This window comes from Nomascus leucogenys, chromosome 12, assembly GCF_006542625.1.
Source record: "Nomascus leucogenys isolate Asia chromosome 12, Asia_NLE_v1, whole genome shotgun sequence".
NCBI classification, from domain to species: Eukaryota; Metazoa; Chordata; class Mammalia; order Primates; family Hylobatidae; genus Nomascus; species Nomascus leucogenys.
In genome coordinates this window covers 40,332,696-40,355,631 of record NC_044392.1, presented here as the reverse complement: position 1 = coordinate 40,355,631, position 22,936 = coordinate 40,332,696, and the positions used below count along the sequence as shown (strand labels likewise).

Genomic DNA, 22,936 nt, shown 5'->3' with positions numbered 1-22,936 from the left:
GAGGGCAAGTGGGCTAAAACCTGAGGCACATGAACAGCTACGCCGGGTTGGGTTGGGAGGGAGTCGGAAATAGGGGATGCTCTGGTCAGGAGTGGGAATGAAATGTTGACTGTTCCCCCTGCTGCTCAGATCTGCCTTTGTCCTTTAGTGGTGAGCCCTGCTTCGCCCTACCGTGTTAGCCTGCAAGAAGTGGTTTTGCCGGACCAGCACTTCCCGCCCTCCAGGGATCTTCCCATCCCTCGGTGAAGTGCTAGATGCTTCTCCATTGGTCTGCGGGCTGGACCCAGGCCTGCAGCTTGCCACACTTGCACCCCTGCTGTTTGGGAAGGATCTGTGCTGTAAGCCTCGCGGCCATACTACGACTGTCAGATCTCCATCCCTATGGGCTATAGGATGGGGCGACGGCACCGTATACCTCAGGGACTTGCTTTGGAGTCATGGATTAAAGACCACTCTGGGCAACGTTGAGAACTAGCGACCCTAAACTTGGTTGCGTTTCCATGGTGTCGATCGCGGAGCCGTGGGGGCGGGCTCACGCAAGCGCCAAGGGACCGGGTGGGAGGAGTTCGGGTGTGGATGCGCAGGCGCTTTGAGAGACGGTGAAGCCGGTGGCCGGTGGCCGGGCGGGACCAACAAAGATGGCGGCGGCCCCTGCGGCGGGAGCGATCTGGGCAACGGCTGCGGCTAAAGCTGCAGCCGGGCCCACGGGGGGGCTGCACGGGGGTAGTAGGGGGTGGCCCTGAACTGGGGCCTGGCCCCGGCTGGCCTCTCCCGCCGCCTCACCGGGGGACAGGTACGGGCCGGGGCGTTATGGCATGGCGGGGTGTGGGGGGGCGCAGAGGGAAGACTGCTCCAGACCCGAGAGGACACTCTCCACAAAGGCGCGTGGGGCCCGGCGGGGCCTGGGAGAACTGGGCTGGAGAGACAGCATCCCTGGACCGCGGAGAATACGCCGCCGGATTCCGTAGCCAATCAGCGGTCTCGGCCTTTATGCCCTCGAGGGGGGCGGACCCGGCTAAAGCCCTGCTGTGGTGGGAAAAGTGCAGAGATTAAGGGTCAAGGAGTTGTTCGTCCTCCATCCCCGACCACTGCTTCCTGAACCTCGACACCATGTCGGAGGTCGGAGGTGGGGGAGGGAATGGATCGTAAGTCACCCATATAGTCTGCTTCATTTGCAGCCCAGAGAGGCAGGGATTTGAGGATGGAGGGCTTTTGGGCTGTTTTTCGTGCATCTGCGCTACCATTTGGCTAGAGGTCTTAAGTGACCCGAGGCACATCCTACTTTACTATCCGGATATGGGGTCCCATGTTACGTTAGAGCCGAGATAGGAGTTATCACTGGCTTTTCAGTAAAGCTGTATTCTGCGGGGAGGGGACGGGAGTATAGAAAGGGTCAAAGCCATGGGCTGCTATCTTTCATTCATTTGTTTACCCAATAGATACTAAGTATTTGTACCAAACACGATGCCAGGTACTGGGGATACGATGGCTGATTCGATAGATCCGGTTCCTGCCCTCAGTGTATATACTGCTCCCCACTTTCGTTGATGTGGTAGTGGTGATGACTGAGACAACCACCTAATGTGGAAATGAGAGGACAGCAAGATTGTGGGTATGGAATGGGGCAAAGCAATAAGGGAAAATTAGTGTGGCAGGGTTCAGTACAGCAGCCTGGGTTTCCATTTCCCCCCATATTCAAATGCTGACACTCTCTTTTCCTCCCAGGTCCAGCCTGTGGTGTCCACAATGCCCCAGGCCTCTGAGCACCGCCTGGGCCGGACCCGAGAGCCACCTGTTAATATCCAGCCCCGAGTGGGATCCAAGCTACCATTTGCCCCCAGGGCCCGCAGCAAGGAGCGCAGAAACCCAGCCTCTGGGCCAAACCCCATGTTACGACCTCTGCCTCCCCGGCCAGGTCCCCCTGATGAACGGCTCAAGAAACTGGAGCTGGGACGGGGACGGACCTCAGGCCCTCGTCCCAGAGGCCCCCTTCGAGCAGATCATGGGGTTCCCCTGCCTGGCTCACCACCCCCAGCTGTGGCTTTGCCTCTCCCATCTCGGACCAACTTAGCCCGTTCCAAGTCTGTGAGCAGTGGGGACTTGCGTCCAATGGGGATTGCCTTGGGAGGGCACCGTGGCACCGGAGAGCTTGGGGCTGCACTGAGCCGCTTGGCCCTCCGGCCCGAGCCACCCACTTTGAGACGTAGCACTTCTCTCCGCCGCCTAGGGGGCTTTCCTGGACCCCCTACCCTGTTCAGCATACGGACAGAGCCCCCTGCTTCCCATGGCTCCTTCCACATGATATCCGCCCGGTCCTCTGAGCCTTTCTACTCTGATGACAAGATGGTGAGGACTTGCCACACACATGGCCTTCATGCCCATGTTCCTCTATGCTTTCCTGCCATCCTCTGCCTTTCCTGTCCCCCATTTCCCTGAAGTTCTTTTCTCAGCCCTACATTACAGCAGTTTGGACACGCCTCTCCCTTGCTTAAATACCCTTGAGCCTCCTAGACCCTTTTTTGGGTTGTTGGTGACTCTCCAGCATGGTGTGCCATTTCGGTCCCCAGGGAATTAGCCCAACTATTTAGAATTCTTCTTTGGGTCCCCAGGCCCTTCCTTTCCCTTGCTTGCACCTTCTCTACTGGGACTCTGCCTAGGCCTAATTAATCTCTGGAGCTAAAGAGAGGCGTGCACAGAACATCTTAGCAAACGTGGTTGCACATTTTCTGAGCTAAGTAAGCTAGGCTGATTGCAATTGGAGCCAGGAGGAGAAGGGCAAGAAGGGGCCACGGGGGCAGGAGGGGGATTTGGGGGCAGAAAGGTGGGAGTGGTGAGCAGCTGGGCAACCATGCCAGTGCTGGGGGAGTTGCCCCAGGAGCTGCAACGTCGGCTAGCTGAGCAGAGGAGTAAGTGGGCAACAGGTGGGACAGCCATGGCTGAGTCCGTGGTACATTCAGCTGTGATGGGCTTACTGCTCATGACCAGTGAGGTAGGGAGACTAGAATACCTAGTGAGGGGAATAGGGTAGAGTTTGGGGATGAAACATGCATGGGATGGGGGAGGCAGTGGGCAGCATGCTGTTGAAAGGTTAAAGTGCCAGGTAGGATATATAGGAACTTGCCGATTGTACTCTGACCTTCCAGGCTCATCACACACTGCTTCTGGGCTCTGGTCATGTTGGCCTTCGAAACCTGGGAAACACGGTGAGAGCCATTCTCCTATCTTTCCTCTCTAAAAGGAATGTGAAATGGTGCTGGGGGTGGGGAAAACCCATGAGCTTGGGGAAGGCATGTGGAAGGAAAGCTCTGAAGCTTTTCTAAGGCTTCCTGGGCAGTGGTATGGAGAGATAACAGCAGTGTCCCTACTGCTCCCCAGTGCTTCCTGAATGCTGTGCTGCAGTGTCTGAGCAGCACTCGACCTCTTCGGGACTTCTGTCTGAGAAGGGACTTCCGGCAAGAGGTGCCTGGAGGAGGCCGAGCCCAAGAGCTCACTGAAGGTGGGGCACCAACTCCTGCCCTCCCTGTTCAAGTCCCTTTTTCCCCAACCACTTACAGGTCCATCTGCCAGTGCTGGTGGCCCCCAACCCTTAAATCTGGCAGTTGTATCTACTTTTCCCAGTGCCTACTTTCCTAAAGGTTATTTTCTACCCTCTGAGCCACTTCTTGCTTGCCTCTTCCAGACATTAACCTTTGTTTCCCTTCCCCACTCCCATCCCAACAGCCTTTGCAGATGTGATTGGTGCCCTCTGGCACCCTGACTCCTGCGAAGCTGTGAATCCTACTCGATTCCGAGCTGTCTTCCAGAAATATGTTCCCTCCTTCTCTGGATACAGGTGGGAGAGCTGGAGGCTATGGGATTTCTCTCTGGCCGTGTCTGGGGGTAGGGCCAAGCAAGGGCCCTGGCAGCATTGTTCTGGGCCTTGAGATGTTCTTCATCCGGGAAGTGGGGACCGATATCTGGGCAGGGAATAGTGTTTGTGGACTAGGAGAGGAGTCAGTTGCCCATACTCTGTCTGGCTGTAGCCAGCAGGATGCCCAAGAGTTCCTGAAGCTCCTCATGGAGCGGCTACACCTTGAAATCAACCGCCGAGGCCGCCGGGCTCCACCAATACTTGCCAATGGTCCAGTTCCCTCTCCACCCCGCCGAGGAGGGGCTCTGCTAGAAGAACCTGAGTTAAGGTAAGGGTCGTTCCCACACCTCCTCTCCCCAGCAGTTTATCAGCATCATTCACACTTCATAGAACTGAACTATTACGATTGAAGATGAAGGGTCCAGGGAAACCCTTTAGTATAGAAAATAGTGTGAGAAGCAATGTGGGAGTAGAAGGAAGGAAGAGGGGGAGTCTAAGGGAGCAGATGGAGGCAGAAGATCATGCTAGGGATGTCACCAAATTGAAGAAGGGGATAATTCATTTACAGGTAGAGGAAGACAGCATATTCTTCCCTTGTGTACATTCTTTTCCTCTCACCTCGGATTTCCCTAGAAAGTTCATTGAGGCATTATTCCTTTGACTTTTCCTTGAAATTTAGGGAAGGAGCAGGGGTGTGGGTGGGGAGTAGGGCTCTGTGGGTCGTTTCAGCGGGTGCTGGAGGTGCCCAGTGTTCCTGCTGTCTCATGGATGCTCCCTACTTCCTTTGATCTGTGGTAGTGATGATGACCGAGCCAACCTAATGTGGAAACGTTACCTGGAGCGAGAGGACAGCAAGATTGTGGGTATGGAATGGGGCAAAGCAATGAGGGAAAATTAGTGTGTGAGGGGGGTACAGGCTTGGGAGGAAAAATCGATACTATCAAGGGGTATGGGAACAAGACTGGATGATGCAAATGTGAAGTTGTGTGAAGAGTTGATTAGGAGTGTTGGTAGTGGGAAAGGAAGGGTCAGGCAAAGGGTCAGGAAGAGATGAAAATCCAAGAAATCATCTCATAACATCCAACAATGGCCTTTTCTCCTGTCCCTGTGCTTCTGTCTAGACCTGTTTGTGGGCCAGTTGAAAAGTTGTCTCAAGTGCCAGGCCTGTGGGTATCGCTCCACGACCTTCGAGGTTTTTTGTGACCTGTCCCTGCCCATCCCCAAGGTGGGATTCCAGAGGATTCCGGGGTGGACAGCACAGGGGCTCTGTGACCCAAGCCTACCCACCCCCAGAGTGTGGGTGGGAACCCTGTGGGTTTCTGGAGCAGAATTGAAGCCTGGATTGATTGAGAAGAGTTGGAAAAGGAAATTCAGAACATGTTGACCTTTCTTCCCCTTTTCCCCCAGAAAGGATTTGCTGGGGGCAAGGTGTCTCTGCGGGATTGTTTCAACCTTTTCACTAAGGAAGAAGAGCTAGAGTCGGAGAATGCCCCAGTATGTGGAGGTTCACAAGGGATACAGTAAGGGTGGGAGACCTGGGGGGGACTCCATGTGGATAAAAGGGATTGCATGATGCCTTAATATGGGGAATAATATTTATGGATCTGGGTTTGTGTTGGAGTCTCAGATATGTTCTAGTACTCCTAGAGCAAAGGCGAGAAGCCGAGAGGATCCAGCCGTAATGAAGAGCATACTAAATTTGTATGTGGATCAGGGTGTCAGAAAAGCCAATTGAGGTTAGGAGCATATTAACCTAACACTGTTTGCCATTTATTCAGGTGTGTGACCGATGTCGGCAGAAAACTCGAAGTACCAAAAAGTTGACAGTACAAAGATTCCCTCGAATCCTCGTGCTCCATATCCTAATCTTCAGATTCTTACTTCTCTTAGGATACCTCCCATACATTCTCTTTCCTCACCCTCCATGTTTCCAGAGAATTGAATTTTCCTTAGGAAAAGCCTGCCACCCACTTTTCCACAAGCTGCTCCCAGTGTGTTGGGAGTGGGGAGAGGACAGCTTTCAGGATAGAAGAAGTCCCCCTCAGAGGCCCACTGCCTCCCAAATGCTCCTTAACCAGGGCTTAGATCTGAATCGATTTTCTGCCTCCCGAGGCTCCATCAAAAAAAGTTCAGTAGGTGTAGACTTTCCACTGCAGCGACTGAGCCTAGGGGACTTTGCCAGTGACAAAGCCGGTGAGTCTGGTGGGGAAAGTCCTAAGTAGCCAAAGGAGTGGGGGCACAGCTCTGATTATAGAACTCGATCATCTCCAACCCCGCAGGAAGTCCTGTATACCAGCTGTATGCCCTTTGCAACCACTCAGGCAGCGTCCACTATGGCCACTACACAGCCCTGTGCCGGTGCCAGACTGGTTGGCATGTCTACAATGACTCTCGGTGAGAATAGCCTCCTATTTACATCCTGCCCCATTCCCACTCAGCCCTGACACCCTCCCCTTCTATGAAGCTCCAGGAGAGCAGAGTGCCAGGTGAAAGGAGAGGTGGAGGTCTTGCCTGATCATTTCCTGGATGCTCTGAGGTTCAGTCTTGTAGGGAGAAGGGAGTAAACAGGAATGACCACAACCCTTTCCCAATCTCCCTTTTTCCTAGTGTCTCCCCTGTCAGTGAAAACCAGGTGGCATCCAGCGAGGGCTACGTGCTGTTCTACCAACTGATGCAGGAGCCACCCCGGTGCCTGTGACACCTCTAAGCCCTGGCACCTGTGAAGCCCTTTAAACACCCTTAAGCCCCAGGCTCCCCGTTTACCTCAGAGACGTCTATTTTTGTGTCTTTTTAATCGGGGAGGGGGGAGGGGGTGGTTGTAGCTCCATTATTTTTTTTATTAAAAAATACCCTTCCACCTGGAGGCTCCCTTGTCTCCCAGCCCCATGTACAGAACTCACCAAGCCCCTGCCCATGTACAGCCCCCAGACCCTCTGCAATATCACTTTTTGTGAATAAATTTATTAAGAAAAAATGATGTGCTTATTTGTATTTTTGCTTAGGGGGTGATGGAGAACTGGGCCAAATTGGAGTCTTAATGGGACCCAAGTTCCCTCTCTAACAGGTGGGGACGCTCTCAGAGCCGAGGGGGAAGGTTTCGGGGATGGTGCTGGACCCGGACCTGTGTCCCCCAGCAGTGAAGGTTAAGTACTGGGAGGAAAAGAGAAAAGGCATACTTGAGTGAGGCTGCGTGCAGGCTCTGAGGCGACTGGTTCGGTCGGCGATGGAAAGGTGCCGCTGTTGACAAACACTGGGTACGTTGCCGGGCGGCCCTAGCTCCCGTAGGCCCGGTCTGTTGCTAACATCAAGGAGCTGTTTATGGAACCGCCTCCCCGTGGACTGGCCTCCAGTGTCCCTATCTATTCTCCCTACGACCAAAGCTCCTGGGGCCTTCCCTCTAGGGTTGTCACCCTAGCTGGACCTGGGAAGCTTGTGCTGGGGAACGCTAACTCCAGCATTAAGCGCTCGCCGCCTCGGTCCTGAGGAGGGCAGTGCCGGGTACGGCCGCTCACTCCCAGCTCGGCGCTGACACGGTTAACCGCCAGCTCTTACAGCTGCCGTCGCTCCGCCTCTGCCAGTTCAATGTTTTCATTGGTGAACGTGATCCGGGGCCTTGCAGGGCCCGCCAATCCAGATGTAGGAGAGAAAGGGTCAGGCGCATGCCGCGAGAATAGAGTGGACGGAGAGTAGGAGAGACCTAAAAGGCTAGGGGTGGGAGTAGCGGATTTGAAGCACTTGTTGGCCTACAGAGGTGTGGCAAGCAGAGCGCCTCAGAACTCAGGCGTACTGCCCGCCGCCCGAGCCCTGCGAGGGCCGATAGCGAGGGTGTGGCCTTTATCTGCACCCAGCAGAGCGCCGGCGGGGTACGGTCTTAGGACCTCGACCTCCTTCTCCCTCATTTTCTCTCATCCCTACCTCTTGTGGGTGAGTCCTGGCCCCTGGACGGGGACCTCACTGTTCCACCAGCCTATCCGTGCACAATTAGTTTCCCCTAAAGCAATGAGTGGCCGGGGATAGAACGCAAAACCGGCGGGGCTTCTGGAGCGCAGAGTGTCCCCGGTCTGCCTGTCCATATCGCCCCCTTTCCCCCAGGTTTCCCCATGGGCCGGACCGTGGTCGTGCTGGGCGGAGGCATCAGCGGCTTGGCGGCCAGTTACCACCTGAGCCGGGCCCCCTGCCCCCCTAAGGTGAGTGCTCCACTTGTGCCAGAGGGAGCTTTATTTAATGCTCTTCCCATTTCCATCAAAAGCTAGGTGGATCCTGGCCCTCTGAATATGCCTCTTCCCCTCCCCTCCTGACCTCTCGCCGGCGGCTACAGGCGGTGCTGCAGTGTCTCTCCCTCTTGTCGCCAGGTAGTCCTGGTGGAGAGCAGTGAGCGTCTGGGAGGCTGGATTCGTTCCGTTCGAGGCCCGAATGGTGCTATTTTTGAGCTTGGACCTCGGGGAATTAGGCCAGCGGGAGCCCTAGGGGCCCGGACCTTGCTCCTGGTGAGAGGCTTGTGGGATGTCTAGGAGAGGTTGTGGAGGGGGCTTCCATTGGGGAATACAGTTTAGGGGAGGAAGTATGTTTGGTGGGTCAGACCTTCCCTTAGTTTCTCCTCTTCTGAGGGCATGTGGAGAGCAGGTTTCTGAGCTTGGCTTGGATTCAGAAGTGCTGCCTGTCCGGGGAGACCACCCAGCTGCCCAGAACAGGTTCCTCTACGTGGGCGGTGCCCTGCATGCCCTACCCACTGGCCTCAGGTAACACCAGCACCTCCGCTCCTTTTACTGTGCCCTCATCCTCATATGTCTTCCATTTCTTTTTTTTTTTTTTTTTTTTTTTTTTTTGAGACGGAGTATCGCTCTCGCCCAGGATGGAGTGCAATGGTGCGATCTTGGCTCACTGCAACTTCCGCCTTTCGGGTTCAAGCGATTCTCCTGCCTCAGCCTCCCGAGTAGGTGGGACTACAGGTGCCCACCACCACGTCTGGCTAATTTTTATTTTTAGTAGAGATGGGGATTCATATTGGCCAGGCTGGTCTTGAACTCCTGACCTTGTGATCTACCCGCCTCGGCCTCCCAAAGTGCTGGGATTACAGGCGTGAGCCACCGTGCCCGACCTGCCTTCAATTTCTTCATCTCCCTGTTAGCCTTCCCAGCAAAAGGAAGCCAAATGAGTGGAAATGACCCCAGCGCCTGGAGCTGGGGAGGTATGTCAGGAGCTTCCCCCTCACTATGCCTTTCTCCATGCAGGGGGCTACTCCGCCCTTCACCCCCCTTCTCCAAACCTCTGTTTTGGGCTGGGCTGAGGGAGCTGACCAAGCCCCGGGGCAAAGAGCCTGATGAAACTGTGCACAGTTTTGCCCAGCGCCGCCTTGGACCTGAGGTGACACTTGCCCAGAGGCCCCAAACCTCTTCCCTCCTAAACCAGCTCCAGAGCTCCCTGTTCAAATCTACCACCTAGGGGCTCTTCTATATCATTTGGGGATGCCTTCTTCTCTTCATACCCCACCCCCTCATAATTCCCAAAACTCATTATTGGGAGTGAAGGCCTTCACTTCCATCCTTCTGTCATAGTGGGAATGTCCCCCAACCCAAACCCTATCCCACCCCCATTCCCTACCAAATAGGGGCTGTGGAAATCAGTCAGTGTAGATTATTCTTTGGCTCCTTAGTCCTAGTCTCACCCTTAAGGTGGCGTCTCTAGCCATGGACAGTCTCTGCCGTGGAGTGTTTGCAGGCAACAGCCGTGAGCTCAGCATCAGGTCCTGCTTTCCCAGTCTCTTCCAAGCTGAGCAAACCCATCGTTCCATATTACTGGGCCTGCTGCTGGGGGCAGGTGAGGGGGGATTGATTCAAAGGGTGAAGATATTAAGGACTGCCAAAGTGAGGGAGTGGGGACAAGGGGTGCTATTCAATGATGTTTTCGAGACGGAGTCTTGCTCTGCCGCCTAGGCTGGAGTGCAGTGGTACAATCTCAGATCGGCTCGCTGCAACCTCCGCCTCCCAGACTCAAGCAGTTCTCCTGCCTCAGCCTCTTAAGTAGCTGGGATTACAAACATGTGCCACCACTCCCAGCTAATCTTTGTATTTTTTTTGTAGAGATGGAGTTTCACTATGTTGGCCAGGCTGGTCTCAAACTCTTGACCTCAAGTGATCCACCCGCCTCGGCCTCCTAAAGTGCTGGGATTACAGGTGTGAGCCACTGCATCCAGCCTCAATGATTCTTCTTTGCTTCCTCTGCAGGGCGGACCCCACAGCCAGACTCAGCACTCATTCGCCAGGCCTTGGCTGAGCGCTGGAGCCAGTGGTCACTTCGTGGAGGTCTAGAGATGTTGCCTCAGGCCCTTGAAACCCACCTGACTAGTAGGGGGGTCAGTGTTCTCAGGGGCCAGCCGGTCTGTGGGCTCAGCCTCCAGGCAGAAGGGCGCTGGAAGGTAGGGGAACCCCTGGAGTGTAATGAACCTGTCAGTGTTTCCATCTTTATCCAAGTGGTTTAACTAGGCCAGGGCCGATAGGACTGGAGTTCCTCATTGTTTTTGTGCCTTAGAAGCTACTTAGACATGGGCTACCCCAGAATCCTAGGCCCTATTTGTGAACCTTCCTCAAAGAGCCTATGCAAGTCTGTGGATAGAAGTAGTACTTATAAGTGGCTTAGAGATAGGGGAAAGAACCCAGCTTCACTGAACATTTCAGAACAGCCACACTGGCCTATGTGGTCCACTTCCTGGAGTACACAGAGGAATGATTTTTTGTGAAGTCTACACAGTCACCCAATCTCTTATCATGGGTCAGTACACAGTCTCCCTGGCCACATGGGTGCCTTTTTTCACTCATCAAATTCTCATTTTCTGGGTCTCTCAAATGTTTTCATGCTCTCAGGTATCTCTAAGGGACAGCAGTCTGGAGGCTGACCACGTTATTAGTGCCATTCCAGCTTCAGGTAATGGGATAGCCACCTTCCCCTTCCCCAACCCCTACCAGTGAGAGGCAAAAGCTGTACCTTCCTGGGTCAGCGGGACCACACCATGCCCGTGAACTGGTCATCTCTATGGGAGTCTAATCCCAAAGAGGATTGACAACTGTAATGGGAATGCCTTCTGAGTCAGGCCTCTGCCTGATCTCTAGTGCTCAGTGAGCTGCTCCCTGCTGAGGCTGCCCCTCTGGCTCGTGCCCTGAGTGCCATCACTGCGGTGTCTGTAGCTGTGGTGAATCTGCAGTACCGAGGAGCCCATCTGCCTGTCCAGGTATGATAAAGGGACAGAGAGGCTGGGTATGGTGGCTCACACCTGTAATCCCAGCATTTTGGGAGGCCGAGGTGGGCAGATAACAAGGTCAGGAGTTTGAGACCAGCCTGGCCAACACGGTGAAACCCCATCTCTACGAAAAATACAAAAATTAGCCAGGTGTGGTGGCTTGCACCTGTAATCCCAGCTACTCGGGAGGCTAAGGCAGGAGAATCGCTTGAACCCAGGAGGTGAAGGTCGCAGTGAGCTGAGATCTCGCCATTACATTCCAGCCTGGATGACAGAGTGAGACTGTCCCCGCCCAAAAAAAAAAAAAAAAAAAACGGGAAGGAGAGACAGGCTCAGCTAGAGCCCTTTCCTTCTGACGCATGAATGTCCTTCTCTCCAGGGATTTGGACATTTGGTGCCATCTTCAGAAGATCCAGGCGTCCTGGGAATCGTGTATGACTCAGTTGCTTTCCCTGAGCAGGATGGGAGCCCCCCTGGCCTCAGAGTGACTGTGAGGAGGAGGAAACTTTGCCTAGTGGCATTTCCAGAGGGCTCCTCTGTACTCCAATGTAGGCAAGGCCAGACTGATCAGTGCTATATTCCCTCCCTAGGTGATGCTGGGAGGTTCCTGGTTACAGACACTGGAGGTGAGCGGCTGTGTCTTATCTCAGGAGCTGTTTCAACAGAGGGCCCAGGAAGCAGCTGCTACACAATTAGGACTGAAGGAGATGCCAAGCCACTGCTTGGTCCATCTACACAAGGTAAGTTGGGATAAACTTCCCTCAGCTCTCCACTGAAGGCCTTGAAGACAGGGACTGGAACATTTGTCACTGTATGTCAGCCAAGGCCTAGGACATCAATAATAAACTTTTCCCTGCATCCTCTCCTCTCTTCTCAGAACTGCATCCCCCAGTATACACTAGGTCACTGGCAAAAACTAGGTAAGTTGGGAAAACAGCTGGGCTGAGGGCCAAGGGCATCAGAGCCCCAGCTAAAACATTCCTTTCATCCTTTCCTTCCAGAGTCAGCTAGGCAATTCCTGAGTGCACACAGGTTGCCCCTGACTCTGGCTGGAGCCTCCTATGAGGGGGTTGCTGTTAATGACTGTATAGAGAGTGGGCGCCAGGCAGCAGTCAGTGTCCTGGGCACAGAACCTAACAGCTGATCCCCAACTCCCACTCATGAAAATAAAAATTGCTGGAACTTGGCTTGGTCTGGCTGTTCTATCACCTATAGGCATAAGAATGCGGGGCAGCACAAAGGCAAAGTGTGCCTGGGATGCAGAAAGCAGGAGCAGATGCGAGACAAAGTCCTTTATTAGAAAATATATCAAAATCCCAGCCCCCTGAGCCAGGACCAGAAGAGGGAGCTATTCCAGCATGGGCAGAAAATGCCCAGGGAGGGGCTTCCTTCACCAAACAACTTCCCAGGAACCATAAATAGAATAAATATTCACAGAGGTCCCAGGAGAAGCCAGATCACTCTTCTCTCCATGGAAGAGGAAGGGGCTTGGGGTCCAGCCCTGCTCCTACTCTAGGGGCAGGGACTCCCAGGAATCGTCACATAAAATCATGACATCAAGGATTCACAGTCATAAGCCCTACAGGAGACCCTAGAGAGAGGGACCCCTCAGGTCTACAGGAGCCCAGCTCCAGTCCAGCAGTGAGGGAGAGGCCCCTGCCCCCTAGCACGGCACCAGAGTTCAGTTCCCCCACATCCCTCTGAGAATAGTGAGGAGCTGAGGGTGGGGAGAATACAACCCCATGAATTCGGTTTCATGATTAAGGTAGACAGGAAGGAGGAGTCAGTGTGAACCTCGGAGGGCTGTGTGGTTGGCAGTAGGTGGAGGCCCAGGCCTGGCTGGGGGCCGGCGTTGCAGCATCTCTTGACGGAAAGCTTGGGAGGAACCAGGTGGGTAACGGGGCCCAGAAGGAGCCCGAGGACCCCGAGGGTCAGTCCCAATGTCTGCTGTGATGTTGGTATAAAGAGGCCCCAGCTCTCGAGCCAGCAATTGATATGTCAGTGAGTTCATCCCATCTTGCGTCCAGGAATTCTGGGTACGGACCAGGAGGTCAAATCTGAGGGTTAGAGGTTGGAGACTAAGACCCAGAAAGAAACAGCCAGAAATCTAGGGACCTTTAGGATTTTCCTGGCTAGGGGTAAAGAACCCTGAGGATCCAGTAACAATTCCCAGGCAGTCCTTCCTTCCTTCCTACCTGTGGGGATTTTCCTCGTTGCCCTTATCTCCTCGGTGCTTCACCATCTTATAGTGTCCTACAGATGTAGGGGGCCGAGAGATCTTCATCCCAGCCAGGCGCACCCTATGGGAAAAGTGAGGGGATCATGGGGGATCCAGAGTAGAGAAAAGCAAGGAAGGGATTAAATGTTTCTGTACACAAAAAAAAACAACTATTACTCAGTAGGCAAAAAAAAAAAAAAAAGCCCAGGACAGAAGTCAAACAGAAAGAAGGAAATGGCTGAAGAGAATATAAAAGCTGGATGTATCCAAATCCTCAGGGCCCAGTGCCAGTCACCCTAGGGCCTTTAAACCGTTGGCAACCTACTCCCTTGGCTTCCTAAAGGGCTCCTAGGAGCTGCCCTTGCAGTCTAGGAAGGACGCAGAGAAAGGCCATTCTGTCAGAAGAATAAGAAAAGACTGGGAGTTGCTAAGAATCTTAGTTAGAATAGTGACTGAGCTACCCCAGCTTCTCTCCCACATCCCCCATGTTAAGAAAAAGGTAGGCCAGGTGCAGTGGCTCACACCTGCAATCCTAGCACTTTTGGATGCCAAGGCAGAAGGATCATTTGAGGCCAGGAGTTCAATACCAGCCTGGGAAAATAATGAGACCTTGTCTCTAGAGAAAAAGAAAAAAAAAAAAAAAAACGAAAGAAAGAAAAGAAAAGGGTAGAACCAGGTAATCAGGACCTTAAAAGAAACAAACTCCACCTCTGACACACAGAAGTATGGAGTGCAGATGGCCTGGGAAGAAACTAGAAGAATACTTATGTATATTTACAATTCACTGGGTATTTCACACACATACAAAGGATGAGAATTCACAGAGATGTCATCACAGAGGACACAGGGGGAACGGAGGCAATTGGTCCAGCATACCAAGCCCAAATATTCATACCACAGACATGAAATTGGGTCAGCTGAGGCTGAAGGTCAGAATGTTTCACATGCTTAAAATGAGTTGGCCCTGTGCCAATGGCACAGGCCTTTTACAAAGTGATTCTGGGAACATGGAGCAGAGCCCCTCTCTCCTAACCCCATAGGAAGTGGCCTGGCTGGAACTCCAGCAGAAGGCAAGACTAAGCTATCTCTGGGCCCCTTTCCAGTTCTGGAATCCAACGATACTATTTCCTATTGATCTTATGTCCTCTCCCAAGAACAAACTAACCAGGAGACTGAAGGATGACACAATGGGCAGTAGCATGCAAGCCTGACCTGGGTATCCTAAAAAGACTAAGGGAAAGGAATGGGCTCAGTGCAGGACCAGGGAGCTAAAGGTTAGTGTTGAAGGGCTACGGCCAGAGGTGGTCTTAGAGGACAGGGACCCAGACTGGGGTCAGGAGGGAGGAAGTGGCAGGAAGTCTGACCTGGTAGCAATGTCATCATCCTCACCACCCCAGCCCCAGTATTCATTGGGGAAGCCATTCATCTTCAGGTACTGGTCAGGAGTAAGTGCCGAGACTCCTCCGAAGTACTGGGGGTACGGGAGGCTAGGGAGAGAAAGATCCTTGCATACCCCGAGTCTTCTGGGGAGACATCCCCAACCACAATCCCCTTGGCTCTCCTCCTTCCACAGGATAGTAGGCTTCTCTGTTTCCCAGTACCCTTCCATGCCCTCTACCTGTATCCAAACTTGTTCATAGCAACGGCAACATGGCGGGGTCCCCGGGGGTCACACACATACAGATTGTGGTCATTTTCTGGCAAGAGGTCCACATCATGCAAGAATAAGCAGTCCCACTCTTCATCACGCAGGGCCTCTCGCACCCCAACATTCAACAGTTTTGCCCTGTTAAATGTTCCATTTCCAGCCTGGAAGATAATGGAGGGGGGTCAGACTATGTCTGTAGGTGGCACGGAGAAAAGGGGGCTAAAGAATACAAGTGAAGGCCAGGCGCGATGGCTCACGCCTGTAATCCCAGTACTTTGGGAGGCCAAGGTGGGTAGATCACAAGGTCAGGAGATTGAGACCACCCTGGCTAACACGGTGAAACCCCATCTCTACTAAAAATACAAAAAATTAGCTGGGCGTGGTGGTGCACGCCTATAGTCCCAGCTACTCAGGAGGCTGAGGCAGGAGAATGGTGTAAAACCCGGGAGGTGGAGCTTGCAGTCAGCTGAGATCGTGCCACTGCACTCCAGCCTGGGCGACAGAGGGAGATCTCAAAAAAAAAAAAAAAAAAGAATAAAAGTGAAAAGAGGGAAATCAAAGTGGGGTGGAGGGCAAGGAGAATAAAAAAGAAAGACTATCTTTTTCATTTTTCCACTTAGTCATTTGACAAATCTTGCTTGTGTATTGGTATGGGCCTGATACTTAGATGCTGCTGTCTAACATTTAATCCTGACAATTGGCAACCAACAATGGTGTGGTGTGGAACAGGTGGTAGTTATCTTCTGCTCTTTCCTCATATTAGATGTTTAAGTATCTTGCTCAGAGTCATACATGTAACAAGTGATGGAACTAGAATTTTAGCCCTATTGTGTCCAATTCCAACTCTGCACAAGCCATTCAATAAAGAAAAAATCACAGAAGAGTGTAGGACAGTGGGAATAACCTAAGCAGATTAAGGAGAAGTATGGGACTAACAAAGTTGGAAGAGCAGTGCCAGGTGCTTCTCCACACTCTAACAGTCTGGCCTTCTTAAAATTATTCTAGGGACCCATTAGATGAAAGTGGAGTGGCATGTGCTTGAGGCTTCCTTAGAAGAAAATAAGTCAAAATGAGGTGGAGATTGGGGGTACCTGGTGGATGACATAGATGCCATAAGCAAGCTGCTGGCGCTGCAAGAAGGGGTGCAGGTGGTAGAGCAGCAGGCGCAGGTGGTGCTCCCGGGCACGATGAGGCACAATGATGGCTGTTCGGGAGCGGGGCTCACAACCTGCAGGGCGGTACCGGCCCCCTGGTTCTACCCGGGGATTCCGCTCCACAATCTCTGCCAGTGATGGCACTGGGCTAAAGGACACCGACACAGGACCCACTGTTGGGAAGGAATGGCAAGTAGAGGGATCGGAGGGGCAAAGAGAAAAGAATCAAACTAGGGTCTGGGAATACCTCTGGCACTGGCAGTCTGGTTCTGGGGCTTAGTTCTCAGGGCTCACTCAGAAATCTCACATGCCTTGGATTACCTATCACTGGGACAGCTCTACGAAGGCTGGAAGGTGCAGGATCCTTACCTAGCCTTCTCTTCTTATTTTAGGGTTGCATAACTTTCTCCTGTCTTACAGGGTTGGAAGCTATAGTTAAAGGCTGAAGAGACTTGCAACTAATTAAACCAGGGCTCATCTACAAGGAAAACAATTCCTAGCCTGGGGCAGGAAGAGCCCATAAAGGGGCAAGCAGTAGAAAGTGGAAACCCAATAGTCTAGTTTAAACTCTGAATTCAGAGTCCACTCTATCTCAACCTCAGCCCTCTACCTCAACCTCAGCCTACCTGCAGAGTCCATTATCCTAAGTTCCACTTCTGCCACTCCATGCCTCCCTATCCCCAAGCCTCCCTGTCCCCGCACCTTGTCCTTCCTTTCACCACCTCCTTCCTCCTGCACTTACCTAAGAGAGGAGATCGTTCTGGACAGTAGGGCAGACCTTGAGGAGCTGGAGGACCCCCTGGGGCCCCAGGCAGGTGACTGAGGTTACTGTAGACATCACGAGGGTGAGAATAGTCAAATATCGGCCCCTGATCTCGGCCAAATAGGGCACTGAGACTTCGGAAGCCCCCCAGTGACAGGTACATCATGACAGCCAGCTGGGAGCCCACAAGCAGGGCCAGCGTGCAAGGCCGCTCCAGCAGCCTCCGCAACATCCTGGGGGTGAGATCTAGGGAGGGAGAGGGGAATTCTGGGGGTAGGCAGGAAGAGAGCAAGCCAGCAGAGGTCAGTAGGTAGGGTTGAAGGTGGTGCCGGGGTAAAGAGGAAAAAGCAGAAAACAAAGTCACAGAAGGGAGCACACAGGTGCACAGTCACGCAAGGAAACAAAATAGAATGTAACCATCAGTAACCCTACCACCTGTCACTTCAGCCCAAGTTTCGCTCTCCTCTACCTCCCCCCAAACCACTCCCACCATCTACTGTCAGTCCTCACCCCCAAAAATGTTTACATCATTCAAATCTCATGTTCATTTCAGAAGAGTCTCTAGAGAACCCCTCTTCCAATTTTAGAAGGGAAGAGATAGACTCACCTAGGTTCAAGCTGTCTTCTTAGGGATCATGGGGGCTCCAGGGCGTCCCGGGGGGACAGAGATGTGAGGCATTATCTAAAATTGGAAATGTCACAGAGGGCAGAGAAAGACTCCATCCAGCACTCCAGCAGCGAATCTGGGACCAGCTGGAACAGAAGTGGTAAAGGATAACTAGCTACCTGCACCGCCAGAGATCGGGATCAGGGTGAAGCTGGTTTCCCAGCAGGCGAAGTGAAGGAAAGTGGTTGGAAAGGAAGAGGAGGAGCAGGAGATGGTAGGTCCCTCGCCTCTCTCCCGTGCTACCCTGGAATGATAAGTGTCAGGTTCATACTTAACCACCCCCGTACCCCCACCCCAACAGGACAGATTAGGGAGTGGGGACAGGAGAGCTAATGGAAACATTGTCTTCCCCCAGACCAAGAACCCGTTGAAGTGGCGACAGAGTCATGACAGGACCGTGGAGTGGCCTAAGGAGTACCCAGGGCGAAGTAGGAAACAGGCTCCTTCTATTCTTCATGTGCCTGGGTGCCAGCTCCTCAGGTGCAGGGACCGTGACCACCTGGGGGCTGTAAGCGAAAAGCCCCAGAGCTCGGCGGAGGGTAGGGTGGGGGTGGCGTCCTCTACCTTTTCTACCTTTCCCCTCTTCTAGCGGGGGTGGGGAGGAGGGTTACTGCTGAAGAGAAGGGGAGAGGGAGAGCAGGGGCAGAGACAGGGGTGGCTGGAAGGGCTCACCTGGAGGGGCGTGGTCCGCGCTGTAGAGGGGGTTAAAACCCAGCTCTTTCGGAGCACGCCCATCCTATCCCAGTCTCTTGCTTTTGCCCTACCTAGCAACGTGAGCCCGCCCGGCCCCCGTCCATACTTCCACCTAGGACCCCGTTCCTGCTCAGGCTCGTCTCCAGGCGTTACCCAAAACTTCTCACTCTCTCGAATGCCCAAACCTTTATCCCAGGCCTCCGTGCCGACGCTTCCCCAGCGCACATACGTGGTCTTTTGCTGCCTGTCGTCACCGCCACCCCAACAGCCGGGCAAGCATCGCTACCGCCATCTTGGAAGCGGGCGCTGCGGGGGCGGGGTCTCGCGTCATGGGGCGGGGCCTCGGGGCGGAGCCACCCGGGCTGACTAGGCACCAGGTCCCAGACACCGCGTGGCCGGGGGCTTGTGAGGGAGCGGGTCCCGAGCCTGCCCGCCTGGAACGCGTTGTAGGCGACCCCCTGGGGAGCGGGTGCGAGGGCTCAACTCCACTACGCAGACTGATAGTGGGATTTCATTTCCTGCCCCTCAGATTTGTAAAAGCAGAAGCTCAAGCCCTTCGTTTTCCTCTGGGCCGAGACTGATCAGGAGGCTAGTGAGCCGATTTCTGGTGCTCCGCTGACCTCGTTATCACCTTGTGGTTGGCTGAGCCCTCTCCCAGTGTGTCAGTGGCACCCCCTGCAGCCTAGTGCCACTTAGTATCAATTGTTCCTCACGCAGGCTACAGCGTTGCGGACCGCTCTAGCGCATTTTTGTATTCCCGTGGTATCCCGCAGGCATGGAAATAAAAAGCGATTAGTTAATAAAACAATGAAACATTGAATGTGGAGGGAAAGACAGCGTCTTCTTTAAAGTCAAATTGTGTTTCCCCAGATATTAGAGTAAAATGGATGCTCCGTTAACATGCAATATGTTTACCTTACGACAAACACTACCCCCTAGCATATTGTGTTCCTTAGAAGCAGATGTTCACGCTGAAGAAACAATCAGAGACTTGAATAACTCACAGAATCCGCCCCAAAAAGCCCATGGTCTTGTGTATCTTGTATGGAGGGAGGGATGTAAACATATAAAACATGATAAATATGATAAAATATAACGTGATAAATATGCTGGCCTAGAAGTGGCAACTCATTCATACGTGGAGATTCTAGAAAGGCTTCCTAGAAGTGACGGCTAATGGGAAATCTGAAGGACTTGTCTATGGCATATCCTTCTGCTTTAAAGATTCTGTTTTCATGGGAGTTATTTTACAATTCATGTAGGTAACTGATCTGTATGCAAATTCTGTCCTGTCTGGTACAGGTTCAATTAACCTGCTATTCCTCACACTGTGGGGAAAAAAAGCAGTTTTGGTGTCGTTTTTGATATTCATTTCTGTTTTCCTGATCCATAAATATGTCCGTTCTCTAGATTTTCTCTTGTATTAATTATAACATCTGCTAGTTTCTTCATGAGTTAAGTAAAATCAACACGTGTTCATTTTTTTCTTAATTTTTTTCTTTACTTTTTTTTTTTTTTTTTGAGACGGAGTTTCCTTCTTGTTGCCCAGGCTGGAGTGCAATGGCGCGATCTCAGCTCACCGCAATCTCTGCCTCAGCCTTCCTGAGTAGCTGGGATTACAGGCATGCGCCACTACACCAGGCTAATTTTTCATGTTTAGTAGAGACAGGGTTTCTCCAAGTTGGTCAGGCTGGTCTGGAACTCCCGACCTCAGGTGATCCACCCGCCTCAGCCTCCCAAAGTGCTGGGATTACAGGTGTGAGCCACCACGCCCGGCCTTTTTCTTTTCTTTTCTTTTTTTTTTTTTTTTGAGACGGAATCTTGCTCTGTCGCCCAGGCTGGAGTGCAGTGGCGCAATCTCGGCTCACTGCAAGCTCCGCCTCCCGGGTTCAAGCCATTCTCCTGCCTCAGCCTCTCCGAGTAGCTGGGACTACAGGCGCCCGCCACCACGCCCGGCTAATTTTTTGTATTTTTAGTAGAGAAGGGGTTTCACTGTGGTCTCCATCTCCCGACCTCGTGATCCGCCCGCCTCGGCCTCCCAAAGTGCTGGGATTACAAGCATGAGCCACTGCGCCCGGCCCTGGCCTTTTTCTTTACTTTTTTTTTTTTTTAATTTAAAAATTTGTGACAGGGTCTCACTCTGTCACCCAGGCTGGAGTGCAGTGGCAAGATCACAGCTCACTGAAGCCTCAACCTCCTAGGCTCAAGGGATCCTCCCACCTCAGCCCCAGGAGTAGCTGGGACAACAGCACATCCAGCTAATTGTATTTTTTGAAGACACAGAGTTTTGCCATGTTGTCCAGGTTGGTCTCCAACTCCTGGGCTCAAACTATCTGCCCACCTTGGCTTCCCAAAGCGCTGGGATTACAGGCGTCAGCCACAGCATCAGGCCTCTTAATTTTATTTCTCTTTTTCTTTCCTTCCTTCCTTCCTTCCTTCTTTCCTTCCTTCCTCCCTCCCTCCCTCCCATCCCTTCCCTTCCTTCTTTTTTCCTTTCCTTTCCTTTTTTTTTTTCCCCAAATACCCAGTCTTCAAGGAGAATTTTTTTTTTTTTTTTGAGTTGGAGTCTTGCTCTGTCACCCAGGCTAGAGTGCAGTGGCGCGATCTCAGCTCACTGCAACCTCCGCCTCCCGGGTTCAAGCGATTCTCCTGCCTCAGCCTCCTGAGTAGTTGGGATTACAGGCTCCCACCACCAAACCCGGCTAATTTTTGTATTTTTAGTGGAGACGGGATTTCACCATCTTGGCCAGGCTGGTCTTGAACTCCTGACCTCGTGATCCACCTACCTTGGCCTCCCAAAGTGCTGGGATTATAGGCATGAGCCACTGCACCCGGCCTATATGTTCATTTTTATGTTGGTATTGACAAAGACCATCTCCTTAACCAAACTTTCAACAGGCTCCTCTGAGACCTCTTTTTGGCTAGGTCTTGTCCTTATGCTCTGTCTTGGGCCTGCCTAGCCAGTTATAGCAAGAATCCTGCCAAATCAGTTTAGGGATAATTCCCTGCCCACTTCTCCACTCTTGATATCTGATCTATCTGATCACCCTCACCTGCCTTCAGGAAAGATCCCGTTAGGTCGGTTTAGCAAGAATCCTTCTAGCCTTAATGTAATTTTCCTTCCATCCACTGACTCTGATTCTGCTCATTGACTATTGCAGTAGTCTTCCTTACTGTTTTAACAAGTGTCAGAATAATTTTTTTCTTCAACAGTTTAAGGGTCATAATTTTACCTTCTTTTGAAAATTACCTTTTTTTTTTTTTTTTTTTTTTTGAGACAGAGTTTTGCTCTCATTGCCCAGGCTGGAGTGCAATGGCACCATCTGGGCTCACTGCAACCTCCGCCTCCCGGGTTCAGCCGATCTCCTGCTTCAGCCTCCCAAGTAGCTGGGATTACAGGCATGCGCCACCACACCCAGCTAGAAAATTAATTTTTAACAGATGAATAGTGTTCCAGGCAGAGGAAACCATGAGTGCAAAATTCTGGAAATGAGGAAGAAATTAGGGAGTTTGGGAAATTAAAACTGGGCCTACAAGGCTGGACAGTAGAGTGAAGGGAATGTTGAGATATGAGACTGTAGAGGTAAGCAAATGCCAAATAATGAAGGACTCCACAAACCACATTAAAAGAGTTTGGGTCTTATCCAGAGGGCAAGAAGAAGGCATTAAAGTGCTGTAAATAGAGAGTGCTATGATCAGAACTTTAGGAAATGTGGAGCACTAATTGAAGTGGTCAAGACCGGAGGCAGGGAGACTATTTAGAAAGTTACTGCAGAAATCCAGGAATAAGATGAAGCTCATGCAGAATAGGTAATACCCGTGGGACTGGAGGAAAGAAAGTAACTTTGAGAACTTTCAGGAGGCAAACAGGACTTGAAGATTGACTGGATGTGCCAAGTTAGGGAATTGGACTCCAAGAGGACACCCAGATTTCTAATTTGGACCACTGGGTGGTGCCATTTAATGAGAAACAAAACTTAGGAAGAACATTTTGGGGAAGGGGTAGAGACGACAAACTTTAGACATAATGAGTTTGAGGTGCCTGTGAAGGCTCAAAATGAGATAATGCTGGGTTTAAATACAATACCAACTTTGAAACCCATTGGCTGTGTACTGAGCAATACACTCTCTGGATTTCATCTGTAAAATGAACTCTAGTCTTAAGGGGTTTTGTGATCATTAGTGAGAACTATGGAAAACTTTTGAGCACAAATAGAAGCCAAGACATAGCCTTGATTTTTTTTATTATCTTTTTTTTTTTTTTTTTTAAAGAGACAGTCTCACTATGTTGCCCAGGCTGGTCTCAAACTCCTGGGTTGAAGTGACCCTCCCACCATGGCCTCCCAAACTTGATTTTTTGTTTGTTTTACTTTTATTTTTTTTTATTATTATTTTTAGCTTCTGATATAGTATAACTCAAAAAGCCTTGATTTTTTAAGAATCTCACTGTGTAGTGGAAAAGACAGACTTAAACAGATCATTGAAATGTGGTTCTTGGCCTGGCATCATGGTTCACGCCTGTAATCCCAACACTTTGGGAGGCTGAGTTAGGTGGATCAGTTGAGTTCAGGAGTTTGAGACCAGCCTGGGCAATATGGCAAAATTCCCTTCCAAGAAAAATACCAAAATTAGCTGGGCATGGTGGCTCATGGCTGTAGTTCCAGCTACTCACGGGGCTGAGGTAGGAGGATCATTTGAACCCAAGAGTT

The 22,936-nt window shown here is 51.9% G+C and overlaps 3 protein-coding genes across 11 annotated transcripts; 2 read left to right on the top strand and 1 right to left on the bottom strand.

Annotated features, from left to right (window-relative positions):
- The first annotated feature begins 572 nt into the window (after nucleotides 1-572).
- USP21 (ubiquitin specific peptidase 21) lies at nucleotides 573-6,824 on the top strand. 4 transcript variants are annotated; one of them, XM_030824083.1, is made up of 12 exons: nucleotides 573-793; nucleotides 1,726-2,346; nucleotides 3,144-3,203; nucleotides 3,376-3,496; nucleotides 3,721-3,832; nucleotides 4,023-4,178; nucleotides 4,649-4,713; nucleotides 4,972-5,075; nucleotides 5,258-5,344; nucleotides 5,629-6,043; nucleotides 6,130-6,244; nucleotides 6,458-6,824. In XM_030824083.1, exons 2-12 carry the CDS (start codon nucleotides 1,747-1,749, stop codon nucleotides 6,546-6,548), a joined length of 1,926 nt encoding a protein of 641 aa, XP_030679943.1. In that variant the 5' UTR covers nucleotides 573-793; nucleotides 1,726-1,746; the 3' UTR covers nucleotides 6,549-6,824. The 4 variants fall into 4 exon arrangements, with proteins under 4 accessions (XP_030679943.1, XP_030679941.1, XP_030679944.1 ...); XM_030824084.1 differs by lacking the exon at nucleotides 3,721-3,832 and having other exon boundaries at nucleotides 604-793; nucleotides 1,726-2,085; nucleotides 2,228-2,346; nucleotides 3,833-4,178; XM_030824081.1 differs by lacking the exon at nucleotides 3,721-3,832 and having other exon boundaries at nucleotides 3,833-4,178.
- A 658-nt stretch (nucleotides 6,825-7,482) lies between these two features.
- On the top strand, nucleotides 7,483-12,271 carry PPOX (protoporphyrinogen oxidase). Of its 5 annotated transcripts, none has more exons than XM_030824073.1 (13): nucleotides 7,483-7,774; nucleotides 7,943-8,037; nucleotides 8,203-8,337; nucleotides 8,474-8,589; nucleotides 9,082-9,214; nucleotides 9,523-9,667; nucleotides 10,075-10,265; nucleotides 10,711-10,771; nucleotides 10,957-11,075; nucleotides 11,464-11,574; nucleotides 11,675-11,824; nucleotides 11,962-12,004; nucleotides 12,086-12,271. In XM_030824073.1, the coding sequence occupies exons 2-13, from the start codon at nucleotides 7,951-7,953 to the stop codon at nucleotides 12,226-12,228; spliced, it is 1,434 nt and encodes a 477-aa protein (XP_030679933.1). In that variant the 5' UTR covers nucleotides 7,483-7,774; nucleotides 7,943-7,950; the 3' UTR covers nucleotides 12,229-12,271. The 5 variants fall into 5 exon arrangements, with proteins under 5 accessions (XP_030679933.1, XP_030679935.1, XP_030679936.1 ...); XM_030824076.1 differs by having other exon boundaries at nucleotides 7,512-7,774; nucleotides 8,442-8,589; XM_030824075.1 differs by lacking the exon at nucleotides 11,464-11,574.
- A 90-nt stretch (nucleotides 12,272-12,361) lies between these two features.
- B4GALT3 (beta-1,4-galactosyltransferase 3) lies at nucleotides 12,362-19,002 on the bottom strand. 2 transcript variants are annotated; one of them, XM_030824079.1, is made up of 8 exons: nucleotides 18,457-19,002; nucleotides 17,475-17,620; nucleotides 16,847-17,134; nucleotides 16,042-16,277; nucleotides 14,921-15,111; nucleotides 14,667-14,789; nucleotides 13,280-13,384; nucleotides 12,362-13,141 (listed from the first exon to the last, which is right to left on the bottom strand). In XM_030824079.1, the coding sequence occupies exons 3-8, from the start codon at nucleotides 17,097-17,099 to the stop codon at nucleotides 12,868-12,870; spliced, it is 1,182 nt and encodes a 393-aa protein (XP_030679939.1). In that variant the 5' UTR covers nucleotides 17,100-17,134; nucleotides 17,475-17,620; nucleotides 18,457-19,002; the 3' UTR covers nucleotides 12,362-12,867. The 2 variants fall into 2 exon arrangements, with proteins under 2 accessions (XP_030679939.1, XP_030679940.1); XM_030824080.1 differs by having other exon boundaries at nucleotides 16,847-17,113; nucleotides 18,457-18,561.
- Nucleotides 19,003-22,936: the final 3,934 nt, after the last annotated feature.